Here is a 23,575-nt window from a genome sequence, read left to right on the forward strand (position 1 = left end):
GGGATACCCCCCAAACCCAAGAATGGTTCAGTCCACAGTCACATCAATGTTTATTCTCTGAGACCGGGTCCCACACAGCCTGTGACACTCCCTCCCCCTCCCCTTGTCGCCCCTTGAAGTGGCCCGGGGAGGGGGGGGCCGAGCCCCACCTCCAGCTCGGCTCAGCCAACCCCCGCCCAGCTTCCAGGAGTCTCATTTGCATTTCCGGGAGCTGCCGTCCAATGGAAAAGCGGCACCCACATCCCCTGCTGAGGGGGCGGTACCCCCGGTGGACTGCACCACTCTTGGGATCCAAGAATGGGGGGGAAAGCGCTTCCAAGGTCCCAGGGACGAGACGGTGGTCGGTCTCCCCTCAAGGCAGGGTAGGGAGTTCAGCGGAAGAGGGGGTTCTGGCCATGGAAGAGGCCCAGCAGCCCGCTGTCTGGGGCGGGCTCCTTGATGATCTTCTGGATCTGTAGGGTAGGGGTAGGGAGTCAGGAAGCGTCAAGGGTTCTCATCCCCATGACAGATCCAAGGGATACTTCTCCATTTTCATCTCCCTTGCCCCCTTAGTAGCAACTGGCCAAACCCACCATTGCCTCTTCTCAAAACTTTTCTTGGGGCCTCCCTTTCACCATAGCCACCAGGGTTAGTACCTGATCATCTGCCATCTCGGACCACCTTGCTGACTTGGACCACTAAGTGTGACCGACTCTTTCCTGGGGCTCCTTGTCTACACATGCTTCTTCTTAAGTAATCTCACCTCTCTTATCCCTCAACTCTCAAATCCAGCCCGCGCCTTGCCCCTCAACTCTGGACTCACTTATCCAGCTGCCTCTTAGATGCTGGTGGTCACCTGACCTCTCAACCTCATTGCCGCCACCGCCACCCCCATCAGTAGAGAGCTTGAGCAACTGCGCTCAAGCCAGATCCTCTCTCTGTGCTGCCTTTTCACACCTTGCACCCATCAGCAATCCCTGTCATGCTAACCTGCAGAGATTAAAAAATGAAAATAAGCAAAGCCTGTATCCCCGCCGCTGCCTCCACCCTGGTTTCCCCCCTTCCTACCACATATCCATTAGCCACCTGGCACTACACATAGATCTGACAGTGTCCAGCCCCCCTGTGCAAACCCCCATGGCTGCCCCTCCCAAGCCCCACCAAAATCTTTGGGAAGGCTCCAGCTCCTCCCTGCCTCCCCTCCTCCCACACTCAGCCTGCACTCACCGTGCCCCGCTACCGTTCCTTGAATAAGTCACGTTCAGCCCCACGTCCAGGCCTTTGCCCTAGCTGTCCCCTCCGCCAGGACCACTTTCTGGATGACTGGCTGCTCCTGCACTTTCAGGTCTCCACTGTAAGGCCACCCCCCAGGAGGGGCCTCCCAGCTGCCAGCCCCCATCTTATTTCTCACACATTCTACATGTTCCCTCCCCAGCTCCAGGCCACAATGCGAAATTGAATACAGACTGTCTTTTGCTATTGCCCCTGGACCTGCCACAGTGGCTGGCACATAGTAGGTGCTCAATAAATGCTCAACAGAACTAAGAGGAGGGGAAGGGGCAGACCTCAGAGGGCTGGGAATCTCAAGTTCGGGCATGTCCCGTTATCCTAAGGGCCAAGCAGTGGCCCTTAGTGGTGTGAAGCAGTGGGGACTACCTGGTCAGACCTGGGTACTAGGAAGACCACTCGGGTGGTGGGTGTGGAGGCTGGACCTCAGTGCCATAGACTGGAGGAGAGGGTGGCAGGAAAGGGTCAAGGGGCTCCCATCTACAGGGCCCCTGCTGGACTGTTCTCTCCCGTCTGCCTGGCTCCCTCCCATCTCTACCTCACTCTAAAATCACCTTCTTCCGGGAGGCCTCTGGACCACCTTAGGCAACCCCTCCTCTGCACACCTGGCCCCCTCTCCTGCTTTATCTCTCTCTCCAGTCCTCGTGGCCAGACAGCTTCTCCTTTCATTGATTTATGGTGTTGACCCGCAGTTTCCCCCCACTAGAACTTAGCGCCCCTGGAGGCGGCAGCCTTCTGTGTTCCCGGATGTATCCTGTGAATATGTGGTGGGTGCTGAAAAGATATTTCTCGTTTGCACAGGAGAGGGGGGAGGTCAGAGTGTGGGGCATGGGGGTCAGTACCTCCTTGAACCGGGGGTGGGTGGCATCACCCACGAGCTGCAGAATGAGCCCTTCGCTGGTGGAGAGGAAGGCGCCGCTCTGGCGCATCCGGGACAGCGCCACCAGCCGGTCCACCTGGCTGCGGGGGGGTGGGGGTGCATGTGTGCATGCGGTGTCAGTGCCTTGGTCTGGACACCCAGACACCTGGCAAACTCGGCAGGGATCCCACCCCCTGGTTCTTCCTGGGTGCTCCAAACCCATCCCACATGCACCCCACCCCTGAAGGGACCCTCTCACCTGCGGGAGGTGCAGGCGTCCACCACCACGTGGACCTGCAGCCCTTGGTCCAGGAGGTCCAGGGCTGTGTGCTAGGGGCAGAAAGAGGTAAGGGCTACCCCCAGACAAGAATAGGGATCCTGGGTGAGTGATTGGGGAACCAGGATGGGGATGAGGGAGGCTCGGATCAGGGCAGGAGGTCCCCAGATTACAACGGGATCCTAGGCAGGATGGGAGCCCCAGGTAAAGAGAGGGGTCCTTAGTGAAGGTGAAAGTCCCAGGTCAGGAGGGGAGTCATGGGTCAGGAAGGGGAGGATAGAGAGTTCTGGGTCAGGAAAGACACCCTTTTTAAGTTGGGGAGGTCCCAGGTGTGAATGGAGGTCCCCAAGGTTCAGTTGCGGTCTCACCAAGATGCAGGCTTGTGTCTCCAAGCCACAGAGGAGCACAGAGCGCAGCTGGGGCCGCGCGTCCAGCTCCTGCTGCACCGCGGGCACCATGCTGAAGCAAGTCTTGGACCATGGCTGCAGACCCTCAGCTCCCAGCTCGGGCACTGTGGGGCCCAGGCCTTGTGGGTACTGCTCAGTCAGCACAACTGGCACATCCAGGAGCTGGGCCACCTGGGTTGGGGTGAGGAGCAAAGGTCTGAGCCCAAGGAAGGGGCCGGAGGCCCAACTCCTAGGTCTGAGGGAGGAGGGGCTGGGGTCCTGGACTGGTGGGTCTGCGGGAGGAGGGGCTGTACCTTGAGCATGCGGGCAGCCACAGAGACGATCTGGGGGAAGAACGAGACATGGCGGAACTTCTCCTGCATGTCGCACAGGAAGAGGATGGATGATCCAGGGATGATGCGTCCCAGGCCGGGCCTCACAGCTGCCATGTCCTGGGGTGGGCAGAGGGGCTGAGGGAGTGGCATCAGGCAGGGAGAGGCTTCTCTGCATGTCCAGGGTCCACATGCTTACACCCCAGGCTCCAACTGTGATCCTCCCCCGACCCCCAGGAGGAAACCGAGGTCTAAGTAGTGAAGTGTCCTGACTGAGGGCCCACTGCCCATAGCAGAGGGAGCAGGACTTGAGCCCCGAGGCAAAAAGAGCTGCATTCTCCCAGCTGCACCACCTCCCTCCTTCATGGCCTGGGGTCCCTCAAGTCTGACTGCCTCCTCTGAAAAGCAGTTTACCCGTGTGGAAAACTCACCAGCTGAACCCCCTTCCAGGTCTTAGAAAGAAAGGCTGGGGTACCTGTGGAGTGGAATATTACCCAGCCATAAAAAGGAATGAAGCAACGACACAGGCCACAGCGCGGAGGCCCCTCACCGCGATGCTCAGTGAGAGAGGCCAGTCACAGAAGGCCACGTGCAGGAGTCCATTTACACGGAATGCCCCAAACCCAAAGCGGCTTCGTCCAGAGACAGGGAGAGGGTTGGTGGTACTTCCACCTCAGGGCAGCGGGGGTGGGGTGGGGTGCGGGGGTGTGAGGAGTGACTGAAAAGGGGTACAGAGTTTCCGTCTGGGGAGATGGAAGTGTTCTGGAACTAGACAGTAGTGATGGTTGCCCAATATCATGACTATACTAAGTGCCTCTTAATTGTACACTTTGAAATGGTCGAGATGGTAAAGTTTAGGTTATGTGTATTTTACCACAATTTTAAGAAAAAGAAAGAAAGGGACTTCCCTGGCAGTCCAGTGGTTAAGAATCTGTGCTTCCACTGCAGGGGGCATGGGTTCAATCCCTGGTCGGGGAACTAAGATCCCGCCAGGGGGGGATGCTGCGGGGGGGGGGTATGCTGCGAGGTATGGCCAAAAAAAAAAAGAGAGAAATATAAAAATTAAGAGGTGGGGGACTGGTAGAGCCACCTGGCCAGCAGCCCTTTTAAAGGGGAGGACACTGAAGCCCACGGGAGTCCATGAAGGCCAAGGTCCTGTGGGGACTAGAGGGGTGACTGCCCCTCCCTGCCCCCGTCAGAGTGAGCATCTGGGCCCTGGACACCCCAAGTCTCACATGTCCCAGCCCATGTACCCAGAGGCTTGTGTCCCTGGGTGCCTGAGTTGCTAAACAAATGGGAGTCCTGGCTTTTGTCTGCAGCTCCCTCTCTCTCTGCACGTTACTCACTTATTTGTTGATTTATTTAGGAAACGGAGACCCTGTGGACCCAGCGGACCCAGTGGAGGGCAAGCCGGCTGACACTCACTCGGGGGAAGTTTCAGTTGCTGGCTGGTGAGTCCCCACAGGTGTCTATGATTATTCTTTAAACTGAACACATCTACCACTGAAAATGTTTTCTATGTGTGACATATCTAAAGTTTAAAAACTAGTGGATGGCTAAAATGGTGAATTTTATGCTGTGTGAATTTTGTCTCAAAAAACAAATGGAATGGAAACTCCCTCAAAAACAAAACCACACTGAATTAATTAATTGCATAATTACAACTGTGACCAGTGCTAGGATTGCTAGGGAATCTAATCCATCTTGGCAGAGTTCTCTCTGAGGAAGTGAAGAGAGAGGGAAAGAAAACAACCTTTTTGAAAACACAGAGCTGACCCTATTTCTCAGCTCTCCCCAGGGCCCCATGGCTTCTCTCTGTCCTCAGGACTACGATGTACCCTCCTCCCACAAGGCGCTGGACCCGGACCTTCCAGCCTCGGTGGCCAAGTCCCACTTCAGGGCCTTTGCCCAGGCAGCTCCCTCCACCTGGAGTGCTCTCCTCACTCCCATTCCCGGCTTAGCTCTCCACGGGACAGGAGGGACAGGGTCAGGTGGAGGCGGGGGCGCCAGAATGTCCGGAAGCCTGTGACAGTGACAGGAGTCTAGAGTGAGGCGGAGCTTCCCTTTGGGCTGTAGGAGCGGGGACTGCAAGAACCCCTAGGGAGAACCATGTGCCCACATTTCTCAGAATTACAGATGCACAAACCCTGTGACCCAGAGAACTCACTCCTAACTATCCTAAGTATTTATCCTGCAGACATACCTGTGAAATGACACAAAGTTATTCATTACAGGACAAGGTTATTCATTATGGGCGTCTGCCCAGAGCAAAAGAATAGAAATAAATCCAACATCCACGGTTAGGGTACTGGTTAGATAAGTTATGGTATATCCATACTATGGAATTCTTTGCAGCCAGGAAGAATCACAAGGGAGATCTTTAAGTAACAACGTGGAAAAGTGTCCAAGAGATGTTAACAGTGAAGGAAAAAAAAAGCATAATAGTGTGTATAACAATGCTCCCATTTGTGCCAAAATGCAAGAAGAAAAAAGTGTAGGTACTGTTCCAATCTGTATCTGCTCTCTCTGGAAGGCACATGAGGAACAGGCTCTTTCTGCAGGGACAGGCCTGAGGGGCAGAGTGTGAAGGCCATTTGATTTTCACTGTGTACTAGTCTGTTCCTTTTGAATTTTGGACAATGTGTAACAGGTTGTCTAGTCAGGAATAAATACAATACAGTATAAGATTTACATAAGGCAAGAACCCAGCAAAACCAACCTGTAGCATTAAAGTTATGATAACAGTTATCCTTGGGCGGCAGTGTTGAAGGAGGGGGTGCAAGGGGGGTTTCTGGGGTGTGGGGGACGTTCGGCTTCTGGATTTGGATGCTGTTGACACCAGAGCGTTCTCTTTGTGAAGTTATTTGAGCTGTGTATCTGTGATTTCTGTTTTCCTACATATGTGATATACTTCCATAAAAAGTTTTCAAAATATACAATAAAATAGGGAGGCCTCGCTGGCCGCGGTGGGGCTGGACTGGAGGTGGAGGCCAGGGTGAAAGTGGGGACTGCGGTCCAGGTGGCCAAGGGTGAGGCCTGGGCTCCAGTTCAGGCAGCGGGGACAGAGCGGGGAGAGGGCAGCTGGGCCTGGCTGTGGTCGGAGGGGGAAGAAGGAAGATCCTCAGGTTGCCAGTGGTCCGAGGGTGGCAGGTTCCAGGGACTAACTGGGGACCTGGAGAGGGGAACTGATTTGGGGGAGAAGATGAAAATGTGTGTGTGTGTGGGGGGTGAATGTGGGGAGGGGGTCTCGGCTGGAGACAGAGTTGGCGGTACTCTGGGTAAGTGATGAAAATTCAGAACGCAGCTCGGGGTGGAGGGAGCCCGAGGCCGGAGGAGGAGGAGCGGCCCGAGGTGGGCGGCAACCTGAGGAGCGAATGGGGCTGTTCAGATCCCCATGGCCTGGGGAACCCGGTTCTGCAGCCGAGACTAGCTGGCGGTGTGACCTTAGGCAAGTTTCAGCTCTGTCTGAGCCTCAGTTTCCTTATTGAGGAAATGGGAGCCAAACCCACCCACCACGCAGGGGTGACGCGGAAACTTGGTAGCGAGGGCGGAAGCGGCCCGTGGAGAATTCGAGCCCCTGGCTAGCCAATTCTGGAGGGCCCATGCAGGAGTCCTTCCCCGGCTGTCCTCCACCAGCAAGGGGGGGAGGTCTGTCTTCCCGCAGCGCCAGAAGGGCCTTATCAGGAAGGCGCCGGGACGGGGCCCGGCCCATCCGCCGCAGGTGAGGCCTGTAGTCACTTACCTCCCGCAGCCGGACTTCCGCCGCTCAGGCCCACCCGCGGGGTCGCAGGCCTGGTAGATGTTCCCCAAAGCCCAGACACTTGGCCCGCCCCCGGCTCCGCCCGCGTCCCGCCCACCAGGGCTGAGCCGCCCAATAGGTACTCGTCTAGCTCTGATCAGCCCCACCCCCCGCTCCCATCCAATCCGCAAGCGCCGCTACTTCTCCCTGGGGGGGGGGGGCTGCGTGTGGGCCAACTGTCCTTCCTGAGAGCGTGATTGGCCCGTCAGGGGGCGGGAAAGCAGCCAGTCTGACCAATGGGGAGTCGTGACAGCTGTGAGTGGCGGGCTTAAGGCGGAGTGGCGCGGTGGGTACCGAGAACGCGGACTCCAGCTGGAGAAGTGGGTGGGTCGCTACCTGCCCGGCTGTGAAGTTCAGAACCCCAGGGCCGAGAGGGAGAGGAGAGAGAGAGGGAGAGGCTGTGCCCAGGGCAGGGGAAGGCCTGGGGTTCGAACCCTTGCCCTTCTGTTTAGAGACAAACTTAGCAAAGAGACCCAAGCATTTTCCTGGAAAGGGTTAAAGGCTCGAGGAAGCCAATAAATCCCTCCCTCTCCCCGCCCGTTCGTTCTCTGTGCCTCAGTTTCCCCATCTCACAGCACCTGCCTCCTACGGTGGTGTTCGTAATATTTAGACTGTGTTTGGAAACGGGGTTGAAAGAGATGGAGAGTGAACTTGCCATCAGGCTTGGAATAAAATCTAAGCTACCCCCAATTCATGGTGTGCCTTTGTCAGTCTCTCAACCTCACCTCTTACCACTCTCCCTCGTCTCACTCCACTCCAGCCATGCTGGCCTCCTTTACTGTTCCCCCAACGTCCCACCTCAGGGCCTTTGCACGAGCTGGTTCCTCTGCCTGGAATCCCAGACTTTCGCAGTACCAGCTCCTTCTTGTCATTCAAGGCCCTCCCTGACCACCCTACATCAAGTAATCACCTGATCAGGTCGCTGTTCTATTTGCTTCACAGCACTAATGCCAATCTGAAATTGGAAATTTATCTTGTGTTTAAAAAAATGTATGGATGTACTCATTTATTTTCAGTACCCCCGACTTTACCCCCCGCCATGAGAACTCCTCGAGGGCAGAGATGTTATCTGTTTTATTCACTGCTGAATCCTCAGCACCCAAACCTGGGCCTGGCACATAGTAGGCACTCAACAAATCTTTGGGAATAAATAAGATGACACCAGACACTAGGCACAGGTGAACCAGGGTAAGAGGGAGCTGAAGGGACAGTTGCCAAGGAGGTGGGGTTGGGAAGAAAGAAGGGAGAAGGTGGAGGAGGGAGAGCGTGACCCCCCCCCGAAGGGGCTGTGATGGGGGCACTGGACCTGGGAGAAGACCCATGAGGCCATGGTCAGAGGTGGGAGTCTGGGCTTGGTTCATATTCCCACAGGCTGCCAGGAGGGTAGTGGATGGGACAAGGGGCTCCTGGGGGGGCGGTGGCTGAAGAACTGTCACGGAGGGAGGGGCAGACTGGTTTGTCTGGGAGCCTGGGCTGGGTTGTGATTGGGTGTCATGGGGAGCGGGTCCCCCAGCCTTCAGGGATCCTCTGAGAATGGCAGGCACAAGACACCTCTCACCTGCCCACCCAACCTCCCTCAGGAGCTGAGAGCTCATTCCCTCCCATCCCCCCAGGGCATGCAGGGTAGGGAGCAGGGGGTCATAGAAGTGTGGGTCCTGCCTCAGTTCCGCCTGGCCCAGCACACAGTGGGACAGGTCAGATGACGCTGAGGGACACCCTGGGGGGACCACAATGTCCTCAAAGTGGTCGTGGGTAGAGGCGTCAAGGGCAGCGAGACTTAGGCTGGGGCCAGTGGGGGCCACATCACAGGCCACCCCCAGGAAGGGGGATGGAGGTGGTGGAGGTGGCCTTTGGGGTGGCGGTCTCTGGGGAGGTGCCTCCTGGGACAGGATGGATATGGCCAGGCGCTGGGTGGCAGCTTCGATCTTGGCAAACTGCCTGCAGAGAGAGCCAGGCATTAGCTGGGTGACCACGAAGGACTCCCCTCCTATCTGCCATCCCAGGAGTGATTTGTCCCTTCTGTCCCTCCACATTTTTCTTCTCTGTGCTAATGTCTCTGCCCCTGGGTCCATTTTCATGAGTCTGACAATGTAATCTTTTTAACCCCATTCATAGGGAAGCTCTGAACAGCTGTGGGGTTTGTGCACTGCACAAGGCAGCACATCTCGTCCAACACTACGCACATTTTTGACATTTAGATTTAATATGACTATATTCCAACATGTAAAAGTAAAAAATGTCTTAAGGAAGGGTTGCCTTTAACAAAATTTTCACACAAAGGCACACTGTGGGCTGGCAATGTGACTATAACATGATGCCCTGTGGATTCTACTGCCTAAATAGTTATGAATCTGCATCTCCACCAACCCTCTCAGTATCTCCACTAACCCCTGGTTGGAGTCCCCAGCTTCCCCCACCTGGATGACTGTAATAGCCATTGCACGGGTCTCTCCCCAGTATTCCTAACCCCTCAGTAACAATGCAGACGGATCTCACAAACTGTTAGGGGCTGAACTGTGTCCCCCTAAAATTCATATGTTGAAGTTTTAACCCCCAGGACCTCAGAATGTGACTGTATTTGGAGACAGGGTCGTTAGAGAGGTGATTACATTAAAATGACATCATCAGTATGGTCCCTAATCCAGCAAGAGGAGATTAGGACACACAGAGGGATGACCACGTATGAAGCCAAAGAGAGAGGCCTCTCCCTGCCAACACCTTGATCTTGGACTTCAGCCTCCAGAATCATGAGAAAGTATCAATACATTTCTGTTGCACCAGTCTGTAGTGTTTGATTATGGAAGTTCTAGCAGGTTAATGCAAAAACATAATGTTGAACAAAAGCGGTGAGTTAGAATAAGTGGATACGTGACGCCATTTAAATAAAGTTCAAAAACAGGCTAACTCAATCGACAGTGAGAGAAATCAGGATGTGTGGTTCATGGGAAGGAGGTACTACCAGGGTCTCTGGGACAAGGAATGCCCTGTTCCTGGATCTGAGTGTTGGTTACGTCAGTGGGGCCCCTTTGGGAAAATTCATTAAACTCCACACGGTTGATGTGTTCATTTTTTTGTACTATGGTAAACTTCCAGGAAACGGTTTATTTAAAAATGTATCTGAGGGCTTCCCTGGTGGGGCAGTGGTTGGGAGTCCGCCTGCCGATGCAGTGGACAGGGGTTCGTGCCCCGGTCCAGGAAGATCCCACGTGCTGTGGAGCGGCTGGGCCCGTGAGCCATGGCCGCTGAGCCTGTGCATCCGGAGCTTGTGCTCCGCAACAGGAGAGGCCACAACAGTGAGAGGCCCGCGTACCGCAAAAAAAAAAAAAAAAAGTATCTGATATTGTATGACTCTGTTTATGTGAAATGTCCAGAATAGGCAAATCCCTGGAAACATAGAGTAGATTGGTGGTTACCAGGTGCTGGCAGGGAGGGGAGGATGAGGAGGGAATACTAATGGGTACCGGTTCTCCTTTGGGGTTGATGAAAATGTTCCAGAACTAGGTGGAGGTGATGGTTGCAAAACATTATGAATATACAAAATGCCTCTGAATTGTACACTTTAAAATGTTCAAAATGATGAATTTTATGTTATATATATATATTTACATTTATATTTATTTATTTAATTTATTTATTTTTGGCTGCATTGGGTTTTCGTTGTTGCACGCGGGCTTTCTCCAGTTGCGGCGAGCGGGGGCTACTCTTCCTTGCGGTGCGCGTGCTTCTCATTGTGGTGGCTTCTCTTGTTGCAGAGCGCGGGATATAGGCGCGCGGGCTTCAGTAGTTGTGGCGCATGGGCTCAGTAGTTGTGGCTCGCGGGCTCTAGAGCACAGGTTCAGTAGTTGTGGCGCACGGGCTTAGTTGCTCCGCGGCATGTGGTATCTTCCCGGACTAGGGCTCGAACCCGTGTCCCCCGCCTTGGCAGGCGGATCCTTAACCACTGTGTCACCATATTTTCCTATATTTAGTGAGAGCTGCCACTGTAACACTGTCTTTGATGCCAAGGAGGATAGTTATGCTCTGAGTGCCCCAGGGAAAGTTTTCAGTAATGGGAGGTCAGGTTAAATGACAGAGGGGGTGCGGGGGTGGGGGCGGGGGACTGATTTAAGATTCATAACAACTACATGCCACGTATGGTCCCTGACCTGAACAAAGTAAGGATAAATGGTGTTTAGGGCTGAAGAGTCGTGACATTTGTGATTTACTTTTAAACTTATTTAAAAACATATAGATGAAAGAAATAGGCTAAGATGTTACGGACAGTAAAATCTAAGTGATGTTACATGAGGGATCAATAGGCCAGTGGCTCTTAAACTTCAGTGCACAACAGGAAGGACACCTGGAGGGCTTGTGGGAATGCTGGTTCCTGGGCCCCCGAGTTTCTGGGGTGGGGTCCAAGAATTTGCATTGCTAACACACTCCTAAGTGATGCTTAGGTGCTAGTGGTGCTGATCTGGGGACCACCTTTTTATTTTTTATTTTTATTTTTTTTCAGTACGTGGGCCTCTCACTGTTGCGGAGCACAGGCTCCGACGCGCAGGCTCAGCGGCCATGGCCCACGGGCCCAGCGGCTCCGCGGCATGTGGGATCTTCCCGGACCGGGGCATGAACCCGTGTCCCCTGCATCAGCAGGCGGACTCTCAACCACTGCACCACCAGGGAAGCCTAGGGGACCACCTTTTTAGAACTGCTGCATCAGACAACTGTCTTGACTTTTCTGTGGGTTTGAAAAATGTTCACAAAAAGTTAAAATTTCATAGCGTGGGTGGGAGGGGGTTCCTGAGGGAGCAGGGCCTGAGCGGACCTGGAGGGAGGAGGAGGGCGTGGGTGGGAAGATGCTGAGGAGAGCTTGTCTCTGACCTGGATCTTCCTAGGCTGAGCTTGAGTGCTGAGGGGAATGTGCTTCAGAGCTACCTGGGCTGCCCTCAAGGCCACTGGTGGGCAGCCTGTGTCCCTGGGGAGCACGTGGTAGAACCAGGCATGGGAGTGGGGAGGTTGGGATGCTCTAGCAGAGAAGCTGGCCCTGGGGAGCAGGGAGGACAGACAGGGAGCCTGGGAGGCCAGAGGCTGGCATTATCACAGGGTCCAGATTGCGGGGAGGGCTGAAGATGGGGAGGGGTCCTTGAGCAGAGGAGGCTGAAGAGGAGTTGGGAGGCCAGCTCTGGAACACAGGGCTGGATCCTGTTTGGGGACATGAGTGTTTTCCTCTTCAATGGTGTATGTGTGTGTGCGGGGTGAGCATTCTGGGTGTGGCCACAGCTGGGCATCCTGGTGGAAGGTGGCTTGCAGTATGGGGGCAGTGTTTAGGCTGAACCGGGCTCCCATTTACTCAAATTTGGTTCCACGACCTCCTGAGGCACGGTCCTGGGCTGGCTGGGGGGAGCCACCTACTTACAGAAAAGCAGGTCCTTTGGCAAGTCACTTTACCTCTCTGTGCCTCAGTTTCCTCATCTGAAAAAGGAGGATTATAAGAGCACCTACCTCCTGGGGTTACTGTCAGGGATTAATGAGTTCATACTTACTGTAAGTGAGTACGGGGAGTTAAAACTGAAGTACTTAGAACAGTGCTCGGCACATATTAAGTATCAGATAAATTTTAGCTACCATCATCACCATCATCATCACCATCACCATCACTATCATCACCATCATCATCCTCACCATCATCATCACCATCACCACTATCACCATCCTTATCATCATCATCACCATCACCATTACTATCATCATTACCATCACCATCATCACCACCATCACCATCACCATCACCATCACTATCATCACCATCACCATCACCATCATCACCGTCACCATCATCCTCACCATTACCATCATCATCACCATTATCACCACCATCACCATCATCGCCATCACCATCATCATCACCATCACTATCATCACTGTCACCATCATCATCACCATCACCATCATCATCCTCACCGTCACCATCATCCTCACCATCATCGCCATCGCCATCAGCAGCAGCATCACCATCACTATCATCACCATCATCATCCTCACCATCATCACCACCATCACCAGCATCACCATCATCGCCATCACCATCATTATCACCATCACCATCATCCTCTTCATCCTCACCATCACCATCACCACTATCACCATCATCCTCATTATCATCACCATCACTGTCATCATTACCATTATCATCCTTACTACCATCATCACCATCACTGTCACCATCACCATCACCACCATCCTCCTCCTCATCACCATCATCATCAAGTCCCTGAGATGCTATATCCAGGCAGGACTATAAAGTGGTCCAGAGCATGGGCTCTGGACTCAGACTGTCTAGGGTTGTATCAACTGTCTAGCTGTGTAGCCTTGGACAAGTCATTGAACCTCTCTGAGCTTCCTTGGCTGTAATATAGGGGAAAGACAGAACCTACAGTGTGAGTTTGTTGGGAGCATTAAGGGATGTAGTGTATGGCAAGGCCTTGGTACACTGTACCTGGCACACAGCAACCTCAAAAAATGGTTACTGTCAGAGGGTGAAGGGAGAGCACAGGGCAAGGTGGGATGGTGCTGGGTGGGTGTGAGAGTGGGGACAGGCTGAGCAGAGACCTGAAGGAACAGAGGTCTCCATCCACATTCCTGGAGACAGGGAACCGCATTGTACCACAAAGGGAAGAGCATGTGCAAAGGCCCAGAGACTGAATGGTGAAGTGCTAGATGGGGAGCTGAGGCTGGCAAGGGGAACAGGGGCTACTAGGGCAGAGCCTTTGTCCTGAGGGCGATGGGGAGCCATGGGAGAGGGGCCAAGTGTGGTGTGTGGGTTAGAAAGGCGCTACCTTCAAAAAGCCCCAGAGTCGGACCCCATCTCCACAGCCCAGTCCCCCACCCATCATCTGAGCCACCATCATCCCTTGCCTGGATCACTGCAGTAGCCTCCTACACAATCTGATCTCCGCTCAACACCCAGAGGGATACTTTCAGATTGTACCACATCCCAGTCCAGAGCCCAAGTCCCTCCAGAGGCCCATGAGGTCTCCACGATCAGGGCCCTGTTTCTTTTGAACCTAATTCCCTTCCCCTTTCACTCTGTTCCAGCCACCCCAGCCTTCTTACTTGCCCTGGAACACACCAGGGATGTTCCTGCCTCAGGGCCTTCACACGTGCTGTCCCTTTCCTGGTATGCTCTTCCTCAGACATCCACAGGGCTCCTTCCCTCACCTCTCTCAGGTCTCTGCTCAAATGTCACCTCCTCAGTGAGGCCTTCCCTGACACCTTACCTAAAATACCAACCCTCCCCCAGCATGCCCTCCGCATCACCTATCACCTTCAAACACACCATATTGTTTGTAAAAATCGGGGTAAAATTCATATCACTTAAAATGAACCATTTTAAAGTGTGCAATTCACTGGCATTCAGTACATTCATGATGTCGTGCAACCACCACCTCTAATTAGTTCCAGAACTTTTCATCACCCTGGAAGGAAACCCGGTACCTATTAGCAGTCTCTCCCCATCACCCCCCACCAGCCCCTGGCACCCACTAATCTGCCTTCTGGCTCTGTGCATTTGCCCGTTCTGGATATGTCACAGCAATGGAATGATACAATAGGTTGCCTTTTGTCTGGCTCCTTTCACTCAGCACTGTGTCTTCAAGGCTCCTCCACTTTGTAGCATCATACTGTATCATTCACCTCTTTATTTTGGCCTACCCACTGGAACACGAGCTCCGTGAAGACAGAGAATTTTGTCTGCTTTGTACTGATGGGTCTCTGGGGCCTGGCGCACAGTTGGCACTCAGTAAATGCATACTGGTGTTGATTGCATCCAGCTCCGGGGTCCACTTCTCTCTGTTCGGTCTGGGCCTGGTCTCCCCAACACCAAGGGCTCCTCTCCCACCCCGCTCCCCTCACCTGCAGATCTGGTTGTGAAGGAACCTCCTATGGTTGGGCCTCCTTTTGGGGGGCTGGGTCTGCCGGGGGTGCAGGGTGCGCAGCACATAGGCGGCTGCCCCAGTCACGAAGGCATACAGCTCCCGGGGGCCGGGCTCGGAGATTCCAGAGGCTGACGGAGCCCCGGGGTGCATGGCCAGGGTGATCTGGAGTAGCTCCCCCCAAATCTGTGAGGGGCAAGGAGCAGCCAGAGCTGTAGGTTCAGGGCTGGGGGGTGGGGGGACAGGAAGAGAGATGGGCTTTGGGAGGGTGGGTGGGCTCTGCAGGGAAAGGCCCTCCCCGGGCTGGCAGAGGCAGGGCCTGGGCAATTAGAACATCCCTGAGGTTTGAGGCACCTGTAGGTGGGGGTCTGATATAGGAAGGCAAGGGGGCAGGGAGTGGAGGGGTCTTTCTGTGTGCCCCCCAAGGGCCCAATTAGCACATAGTTGGACCTGCGATCTGGGACAGTGCAGTGTAGGTGGGGGGCCAGAGAAAAGCTCCTGGAGATGGCCAATTAAGGGGACAAAGCCCTCATTAGGGAAGCGAGGCCAGGAGCAGAGTCAACCGCAGCGATAGCAGTGATTAGCGTGGAGGAGCCATGATTTGCAGGCTAGTGGAGGGCGGTGGGAGGCTTGGGTGCCGGCTGGGAAGGAGGGGAGGTGGCCCCCGGGGGGCATGCCGGGAGCCCCCGCTGTGGGCAGACATCCCACATCCATCCACCCACCTCCAGACCCACTTGCCCGTGCCTCCTTGCCTCCCTCTGCTCCAGGCCTGGCGTCGCAGGGAAACAGCCTCAGAAAGCAGCTTGCCGGTGCCCAAGGTCTTCCAGCCTGCAGGAGGGGCTGGCTTGGGGGGGAGGGTTGACCTCCAAACCCTGCGTTTCATTTCATACCCGAGCTTCTGAGTGAGCAGGGGAGAGGGGAGGGGGGACACCTGTGGTATGGGCCTCGCTGCTCAGGTGGGTGACATGGGTGACAGCCAGGCTGTGGCAGGAGCGGAAGAGAAAACATGGGCATGGTTCCCCCCAAGGCATTTCACTGGGGGACTTGGGGGCCCTTGTGTTTCCGGGGGGCTGGGACGTGGCAGGGAGGAGGGGCTGGCTCCTGGGGCTGGGAGTGGGGTCCTCTTGCCTCTGGAGGGTGTTGGCCAGAGTGGGGGAACCTGGTCTCCGCTGGTGCGGGAGGGAGGGAGCGTCTCAGTGTTTGTTCTGAGAAGACTGCATTGGGGGTTTGTGTCGGGAGGTATATGAGCGTCCTGCGGATGCCCTAACACATTGTCGCAAACCTAGTGGCTTAAAACCATGCACAGGGTCTTCCCTGGTGGCACAGTGTTTAAGAATCCAGCTGCCAGTGCAGGGGAAACAGGTTCGAGCCCTGGTCCAGGAAGATCCCACTTGCCTGTGCGCCACAACTACTGAGCCTGCGCTCTAGAGCCCACGAGCCACAACTACTGAAGCCCACACGCCTAGAGCCCATGCGCTGCAAAGAGAAGCCACCGCAATGAGAAGCCTGTGCACCACAACGAAGTGTAGCCCCTGCTCGCCGCAACTAGAGAAAACCTGCGCACAGCAACAAAGACCAAGCGCGGCCATAAATAAATAAATAAATAAATTTTTAAAAACCCCAAAACCATGCACAGGGATTCTCTCACAGTTCTGGGGGTCAGAAGTCCAAGATGGGTCCCACGGGCTAAAGTCAAGGTGTTGCTTCTGGCAGCTCTAGAGGGAATCTGTTCCCATGCCTTTTCTGGCTTCTAGAGGTCTCCCAAATTCCTTGCCTTGTGGCCCCCTCCTCCGTCTTTAAAGTGCATCGCCCTGCCCTCTGCCTCTATTGCCCCATCTCCTTCTGACCCCAACCCTCCTGTCTCCCTCTTATAAGGACTCACTGCATAATCCAGGATCATCTCCCCCTCTGAAGATCCTTAACTCCACCACACCTACAAAGTCTCTTTCGCCCCAAGTCGCACAGTTGCAGGTTCTGCAGGTTAGGACGTCGGCATCTTTGAGGCGGGGCACAGAGGGAGAGGCTTGGCCCCAGTGATGGCTCCTCCCGGGCTCCCCTCAAGGCCACGTTAACTGGGCCAGTGGTTGCAGCCACTGAGGCTGAGCCTGGGGCTGCCTCCGGCGCCCCCAGCACGCAGGCAGGGAGAGAGACACAGAACAGCGAGAGCTTCCCCCAGGGTTCCCCAGTGCCTGACACGCTGCACCTCGGTGAGGCCGCCTGCCCCTGGGCACTCACAGGAAGGCATCAGTGTCCCTATTTCCCGAAGGAGAAACTGAGGTCCGGGCACACAGTCACCCAAAGTCACAGGCAGCTGAGCTGGGGGATTTAACCCACATGGGGAAAAAAACCCTTAGGAGGGAAACTAAGAACTTTGTAAAAGCTCTCATAGTTGTTAAAAACTAAAGTATATTATTTCTAAGGTCTATTATAAATAACCTTTTTGTCCTCCAAATGACCTTGATAAAATTATCAGCAGCAAATTATAAAAGACTCTGGCTCAAGAAGAGAATATACATAGGAGTCCTTCCTCCCACCCCCGGCCAGGCGGCTTGTGGGATCTTAGTTCCCTGACCAGGGATTGAACCTGCACCCTCAGCAGTGAAAACGCGAAGTCTTAATCACTGGACCGCCAGGGAATTCCCAACATAGGAGTCCTTTTGTTTATATATATATATATATTTTGTTTGTTTGTTTGTTTGTTTGGCTGCACCAGGTCTTAGTTGCGGCATGCAGCATCTAGGTCCTTGACCAGGGATCGAACCCGGGCCCCCTTCATTGGGAGCACAGAGACTTAGCCACTTCCACCAGGGAAGTCCCAAGGAGTCCTTTTGAAATGAGAGCTATCAAATGTGATATAGTGTAATGTTAGGGAATAATTTTTAAAAAAACAAAACAAAACTCCTTGCCACCACTTGGGAGATCCTGTGTCCTGATTCCATCTTCCATTACCTCACTGGTAAAACTGGGATAAGAAGGTAGCGCAGAGGGGAAATTCTCCAAGCTCACACAGCGAGGAAGTGGCAAGGCCGGGGTCTGAACTTGAGATAGCATAGGCCCGAGATCAGGCCTTTGCTTCCCAGGCCCGCGCACCATCCAGCAATGCCAAAGGCAGCATCGGCACAGCGGTGGCATCCCGGTGGGCAGTGGCCGTGGCAGAGGCCCAGCCAGGTGCAGGGCTCAGGGTGGGGACCACCAGGCAGAGGTTGCCAGAGGTCCAGTCCCTTGGGAGTGTATTGTGAGCTGCAATCAGTGAGGCCAGTAGCAGCGGGTGGACCAGACGTCAAGGACCACCCATGCGCCTCACCACAGCTGAGGACAGGGCAGCGTGGACACAGGTGCGGGGACGTGACGGGCCCCCTGTGCTCCGCCCCCGGCCCCTGTGACTCTCCGTCTGTCTGTGACTCTCACCAGCTCTGGTGTTGTCTCTCCATCCCCCTTGCTCTCTCCTCCTCTGCCCCCTGGCTCTCCCGCCTCTCGCTGGGTTGTCTGCAGCCCTCTCCTCTTCACTGTGTCTCTGATGACGCCTCCCACCACTCGTGTGCTTCTGGCTTCTCTCACCGTCTCTGTCCCTTTCACCACCTCTCGAGTGTCTCTCAGACTTTGACTGCCTCTCTGTCTTGGTCTGGGCAGACTCTGTGTGTGTGTGTGTGTGTGTGTGTGTGTGTGTGTGTGTGTCCGTGTGTCCCCTGGACATACGTGTGGCGTTGTGGGTTGGCATGGAAGGTTTCCTGTCCTGTTGCTCTCAGGCCCAGAGGGGAGGGCCCAGGGTCCCTTGGCAAGAGGTTAGGAGGGAGGTCTCTGGAGGATTGGAGGTCAGAGCTCAGGCCCCAGGACAGGCAAGGGGCCACCCCTGCATGGCTGGGGCATGACCTTTGCTAACCCAGCTCCAGGAGTGGGCTCATCCAAGCCATCAGAAGCCAAGGGCAACATCTGCTGGCCAGCTGTGTCCCACCGCCAGACCAGCCTGGAATACACTGGGGGCCACCGGCCGGCCGGCAGCGTCTGGCCTGGGGATGTTCCACCAGGGGGCGCCAACGTCCCAGGCTGGTGCTGGGACTCCCCGCTGGAGTGTCCTCAAGGTGTGGCCCCCACTTTTGAGCCCTTCTCCCCCTGTTTTCGATCTTGATAAGAGTTGCTCACAGCTCGGGGCTGGCTTCATCTGATGTTTGTTGAGGACCTGCACTTGCAGGTATGAGAAGGTATTCACAGGCTCCTTTCTCCTATCCCAGCCCTTGGAATTGGGGGTGGGTGGGGCGCATGTAATCATTCAACAAACATTTATGGGGACTTCCCTGGTGGTCCAGCGGTTACACCTCTGCGCTCCCAATGCAGGGGGTCGGGGTTAGATCCCTGGTCAAGGAACTAGATCCCGCGTGCCACAACTAAAAGATGCCGCATGCCACAACTAAAAAAAAAATAAGAGATCCTACATGCCGCAACGAAAGATCCCGCTCGCTCAAGGAAGATCCTGCGTGCCGCAACTAAGGCCCAGCGCAGCCAAATGAATAAATTTTTTTTTAAAAAAAGCATTTATGGAGTACCTACTGTGTGCAGAAGCTGCGGATGCAGTGGTGAGCAAGACAAGCACCGTCTGTCCCTGTAGGAGTCTGGGAGGGAGACGTCTGTAAAGAAGAAATTATGGTTCTGGATGTGCTGTGAGGATGCTGAGACTGGACAGTAAGTTGGAAGCCGGATGGGGCAGGGGTGCTACTTCAGTTGGAGAGGCCCTCTTTGAGAAGGTTATAATTGTCTTGCAACCTTAATGGAAGAGGTAGCAGCCAGGAGCTTCCCAGGCAGAGGGCACAGCAGGTGCAACGGCCCTGAGGCAGGAGCAAGCTTGAAGGGAGTGAGAGAGGGAGAGCAATGAGAGGAGGTGAAGTCAGAGAAGTGGATGGGGGCCAGACCCGCGGGGCTTTGTAGGCTAGGCAGAAGTTGGGTTATGAGGGCAAGAGTGATGGGGAGCCATGGAGGGTTTGGGACAGAGGTAGTTCCCGGAGCTCAGGGCCCTGCCCCAAACCTCCTTTGCAGGCCTCGCTGACCCTGCCCCTACATCCCTCTCCAGTGTGTGTGTGGGGGAAACTGAGGTGACAGGGCCAGGCTGGGAGCCCAAACAAGGCTTGTCCCTCCTTGCCTCCACCCTGCTATGCTGCAGCACTCTCTTCACCCAGTCCAAGAGGGACTTTGTTCCCCATAAAATTTATTGTAAAAATGTACAGGTGGCAGGTTCCTGGTGTCCCCAGCCCATAACTCAGAGGGGCCAACACTGTCGTATTTGTCTTACATCTTTTCTTCTGAGAAGAGTGATGGACTGAATTGTGTCTTCCCAAACTCATGTGTTGAAGTCCTAACCACCATACCTCAGAATGTGACTGTATTCACAGATAAGGTCTTTAAAGAGGTAATTAAATTAAAATGAGGTCAGTAGAGTGAGCCCTACTACTATATGACTAGTGTCCCTACAAGAAGAGGAAATTTGGACACAGACAGGTGCAGAGGGGAGACCATGTGAGGACACAGGGAGAAGGTGGCCATCTGCAAGCCAAGAAGAGAGGCCTCAGGAGAAACCAACCCTGCTAACACCTTGATCTTGGACTTCCAGCCTCCAGAATAGTGAGAAAATAACTTTACGTTGTTTAAGCCACCCAGCCTGTGGCACTTTGTTATGGCAGCCCAAGCAAACCAACACAAGAAGTGTATTTGTTATCTGTGCTGCATAACAAATTACCACAAACACAGTGGTGTAAAACAACGTGCATTAATTTTCTCACAGTCCCCGTGGGTCAGGAGTCCAGGCACCACAGCTGAGCTGGGTCCTTAGCTCAGGGTTTCACAAGGCTGCAATCAAGGTGCAGGCTGAGGTCAGGGTCCTCTTCCAAGCTCGCATGGCAGAATTCATTTCCTTGCATCTGTAGAACCCTTGGAGGCTGGTGTCTTCAAGGCCAGCAGGAGAATCACTGATATTCCACTGCTCTGACCTCTAGACCCAGCTTTAAAGATCTTGCCTGATTTGATCAGGCCCACCCAGGAAAATCTTCTTGTATTAGTCAGGGTTCTCCAGAGAAAGAGAACCAATAGGCTCTATCTTTATCTATCTATTTATCTATCAGTCTATCTAGAAAGATTATATATATTACATATAGAAAGAAATCTAGGAAATTCCCTGGTGGTCCAGTGGTTAGGACTCCGCGCTTTCACTGCTGAGGGCCTGGGTTCCATTCCTGGTTGGGGAATTAAGATCCCGCCTGCCACGCAGCCAAAAAAACAAAAAACAAACAGAGGGGTCTGTTTTCGCCACACAGATGGGACCCTGTGAACTGTCCTCCTCCAGGGAGTCTGCCCTAGTTTCCCCCCAGGCTGGGTGAGGGGTCTCCTCTGGCTCCCATGCCCTGGGCAGCCTCCATGGGCTTCTGACGTGCATGTGAGACTCGCTAGATAGGCCTTGGTTAGAGCTGGACCCTGGGGCTGGAGACCCCGGCCTTGCCCCCAGTTAAGTCCCTTCCTGGGGACTTAATCCCTGGAATCACTTCCAGCTCTGTGCCTGGCCAAGAACCTTCAGAGAGCCTTTATTTACTGCCCCGCCAACCCCAGTGAACTGAGGATGATGCCCCTTCCATGTGGAGAGGCCTGGCAGGGCAGGGCAGGCTCGGGCACCCCATGAGAACCCCTAGAGATGCTGGAAAGGAGCATCCTCAGTCTGTGGGAGGCACAGCCTGGCCCCTTGTTTCCTTCTTCCTGGGACAGCTGACAGCTGTGACTTGGGGACTTCTCTTGCCTGCCCCCTACCCTCCCCCACACTTAAAGTGTATCTCTGCTCTTTTTACTCCACTTATGTGAAAAAGGATATTTTATTTTATTTTTTATTTATTTTTTTATTGGAGTAGAGTTGCTTTACACTGCTGTGTCAGTTGCTGCTGTACAGCACAGTGAATCAGCCAGACGTATACATATATCCCCTCTTTTCTGGATTTCCTTCCCATTTAGGTCACCACAGAGCACTGAGTACAGTTCCCTGTGCTCTACAGTAGGTTCTCATTAGTTCTCTATTTTATACATAGTAGTGTGTATATGTCAGTCCCAGTCTCCCAGTTCATCCCACCACCACACCCCACTTTCCCCCTTGTTATCCATACGTTTGTTCTCTACGTCTGTAGGATATTTTATTTTTAGTCTCTGGCCTTGGGAGTCCTGTCTTTGCCCCAGCCACCTCCTCTGGGGGGTTGGGTGAGGGCTGCTCCAGGGAGAGGTGTCCCCAACCCCAATCCTCTCTTCTCCAGTGAGTGCAGGCTGTTTTGTCACCAAGGTGCTGGACTGAGTGGCCAAAACCAGAATCGAATGTCCACACAGCAGGACAACCCCCACTTCTAGAGGGAAGGGAGCCTGGCCGAAAGGCTCAGGTGTCTGGGGTCCAGGAGCACTGGTGGAGGCACGGTGAGTGGGACCTGAGCCCCCTCCACACTCTGTAATCAGAGTGGGCAGGGCCCAGACTCTGGTCCTGGATGAGCCACTTTGGAGCTGGAGTGCCCCAGAAGCCTGGCACACGTCCCCCACTACCTGGAGTGTGGCTGGTAGGGATGGGTGAGGGAGAGTGGAGAAGAGGGAAGGGCCAGGCTCCCCAATTCCTACCAGGGTTTCTCCTCTCCTTCGACTACTTCCTTGGGTTGGGGGTGCAGACCTTGCCAATCCTTTTGGCTGGGATGGGGGTAAATGCAGAGACACCCCCACGTGCACACAGGGCTTGTGGGACGTGAGTGACAACCTTGGGCCCAGGGAAGTGCTGGGTAGGTAGTCTTGGCCACCTTCAAAGACTGCAGTGCCCACTCCCATCCCTGTCCCCCATGGGAAGAATGGTTCACCTGGCTGGCAAGGCAGGGGGCTCAGAGGGACTGGGGCTGGATGGGATGCCTGATCTAGTGGGAGGGGTTGGGAAAAGTACCTGGGGCGGGGTGTTGTTGGCCAGAAATAAGAATGCCTGGGGGGACTTCCCTGCCAGTCCAGTGGTTAAGACTCTGCGCTTCCACTGCTGGGGGCGTGGGTTCAATCCCTGGTGTTTGATCCCCGATCAGGGAACTAAGATCCCGCGTGCTGTGTGGCGCGGCCAAAAAAAAAGGATGCCTGGGGACTGGACAGGCGTATGTCCAGATGTTTGCTTAGTCCCACATCAAGCCTTCACCCACTGCCCCAGCTCTAGACATGCCCCCACGCCCATCTCTCCTGCTGTATTTTTTCTCTGAGACGCTTAGCAGCACATAGCATGGGATACGTGTTATTTATTTATTTATTTATTTTATTTATTTATTTTTAACATCTTTATTGGGGTATAATTGCTTTACAATGGTGTGTTAGTTTCTGCTTTATAACAAAGTGAATCAGCTATACATATACATATGATCCCATATCTCTTCCCTCTTGCTTCTCCCTCCCTCCCACCCTCCCTATCCCACCCGCCCAGGCGGTCACATAGCACTGAGCCGATATCCCTGTGCCATGCGGCTGCTTCCCACTAGCTATCTACCTTACGTTTGTTAGTGTGTATATGTCCATGACCCTCTCTCGCCCTGTCACAGCTCACCCTTCCCCCTCCCCATATCCTCAAGTCCGTTCTCCAGTAGGTCTGTGTCTTTATTCCTGTCTTACCCCTAGGTTCTTCATGACATTTTTTTTTCTTCTTAAATTCCATACATATGTGTTAGCATACGGTATTTGTCTTTTTCTTTCTGACTTACTTCACTCTGTATGACAGACTCTA

At 54.2% G+C, this 23,575-nt stretch overlaps 3 protein-coding genes across 12 annotated transcripts in view; 1 reads left to right on the forward strand and 2 right to left on the reverse strand.

Annotated features, from left to right (window-relative positions):
• The window catches only part of ZNF628 (zinc finger protein 628), a 62,736-nt gene that overhangs the window by 28,850 nt on the left and 10,311 nt on the right, over nt 1-23,575 (forward strand). For all 4 annotated transcript variants that reach the window (XM_033411969.2, XM_049703359.1, XM_033411966.2 and 1 more), the window contains one exon: nt 4,487-4,571. Coding sequence is in view for 2 of the 4 variants with exons in the window: in XM_033411966.2 (XP_033267857.1) it covers nt 4,487-4,571 (85 nt within the window). In the remaining 2 variants the exon portion in view is untranslated. The remainder of the gene's footprint in view (nt 1-4,486; nt 4,572-23,575) is intronic.
• ISOC2 (isochorismatase domain containing 2) lies at nt 34-6,976 on the reverse strand. 7 transcript variants are annotated; one of them, XR_004478848.2, is made up of 8 exons: nt 6,863-6,976; nt 3,552-3,595; nt 3,103-3,240; nt 2,771-2,980; nt 2,385-2,455; nt 2,109-2,226; nt 803-969; nt 34-452 (listed from the first exon to the last, which is right to left on the reverse strand). XR_004478848.2 is itself a non-coding variant. In XM_033411971.2 (7 exons), exons 3-7 carry the CDS (start codon nt 3,235-3,237, stop codon nt 353-355), a joined length of 657 nt encoding a protein of 218 aa, XP_033267862.1. In that variant the 5' UTR covers nt 3,238-3,240; nt 3,552-3,595; nt 6,863-6,976; the 3' UTR covers nt 34-352. The 7 variants fall into 7 exon arrangements, 6 of the variants coding, with proteins under 6 accessions (XP_033267862.1, XP_004283336.1, XP_033267863.1 ...); XM_033411971.2 differs by lacking the exon at nt 803-969 and having other exon boundaries at nt 2,385-2,478; XM_004283288.4 differs by lacking the exon at nt 803-969 and having other exon boundaries at nt 6,863-6,975.
• C20H19orf85 (chromosome 20 C19orf85 homolog) lies at nt 6,414-15,082 on the reverse strand. The gene is made up of 3 exons (XM_049703622.1): nt 14,810-15,082; nt 8,636-8,857; nt 6,414-6,483 (listed from the first exon to the last, which is right to left on the reverse strand). Exons 1-3 carry the CDS (start codon nt 14,980-14,982, stop codon nt 6,414-6,416), a joined length of 465 nt encoding a protein of 154 aa, XP_049559579.1. The 5' UTR covers nt 14,983-15,082.

Source organism: Orcinus orca, chromosome 20 (genome assembly GCF_937001465.1).
Source record: "Orcinus orca chromosome 20, mOrcOrc1.1, whole genome shotgun sequence".
Classification (NCBI taxonomy): domain Eukaryota; kingdom Metazoa; phylum Chordata; class Mammalia; order Artiodactyla; family Delphinidae; genus Orcinus; species Orcinus orca.

Coding starts and splice junctions, on each gene's coding strand:
- ISOC2 (XM_033411971.2), bottom strand. CDS start 3,237: ATGGCAGCTGTGAGGCCCGGCCTGGGACGCATCATCCCTGGATCATCC. Junction 2,227..2,384: donor GACGCCTGCACCTCCCGCAG/GTGAGAGGGTCC, acceptor ACCCCCCCGCAG/CCAGGTGGACCGGCTGGTGG. Junction 453..2,108: donor CCCACCCCCGGTTCAAGGAG/GTACTGACCCCC, acceptor CCTACCCTACAG/ATCCAGAAGATCATCAAGGA.
- C20H19orf85 (XM_049703622.1), bottom strand. CDS start 14,982: ATGCACCCCGGGGCTCCGTCAGCCTCTGGAATCTCCGAGCCCGGCCCC. Junction 8,858..14,809: donor CTTCACAACCAGATCTGCAG/GTGAGGGGAGCG, acceptor CTCTCTCTGCAG/GCAGTTTGCCAAGATCGAAG. Junction 6,484..8,635: donor GACATTGTGGTCCCCCCAGG/GTGTCCCTCAGC, acceptor TTCGCTCCTCAG/GTTGCCGCCCACCTCGGGCC.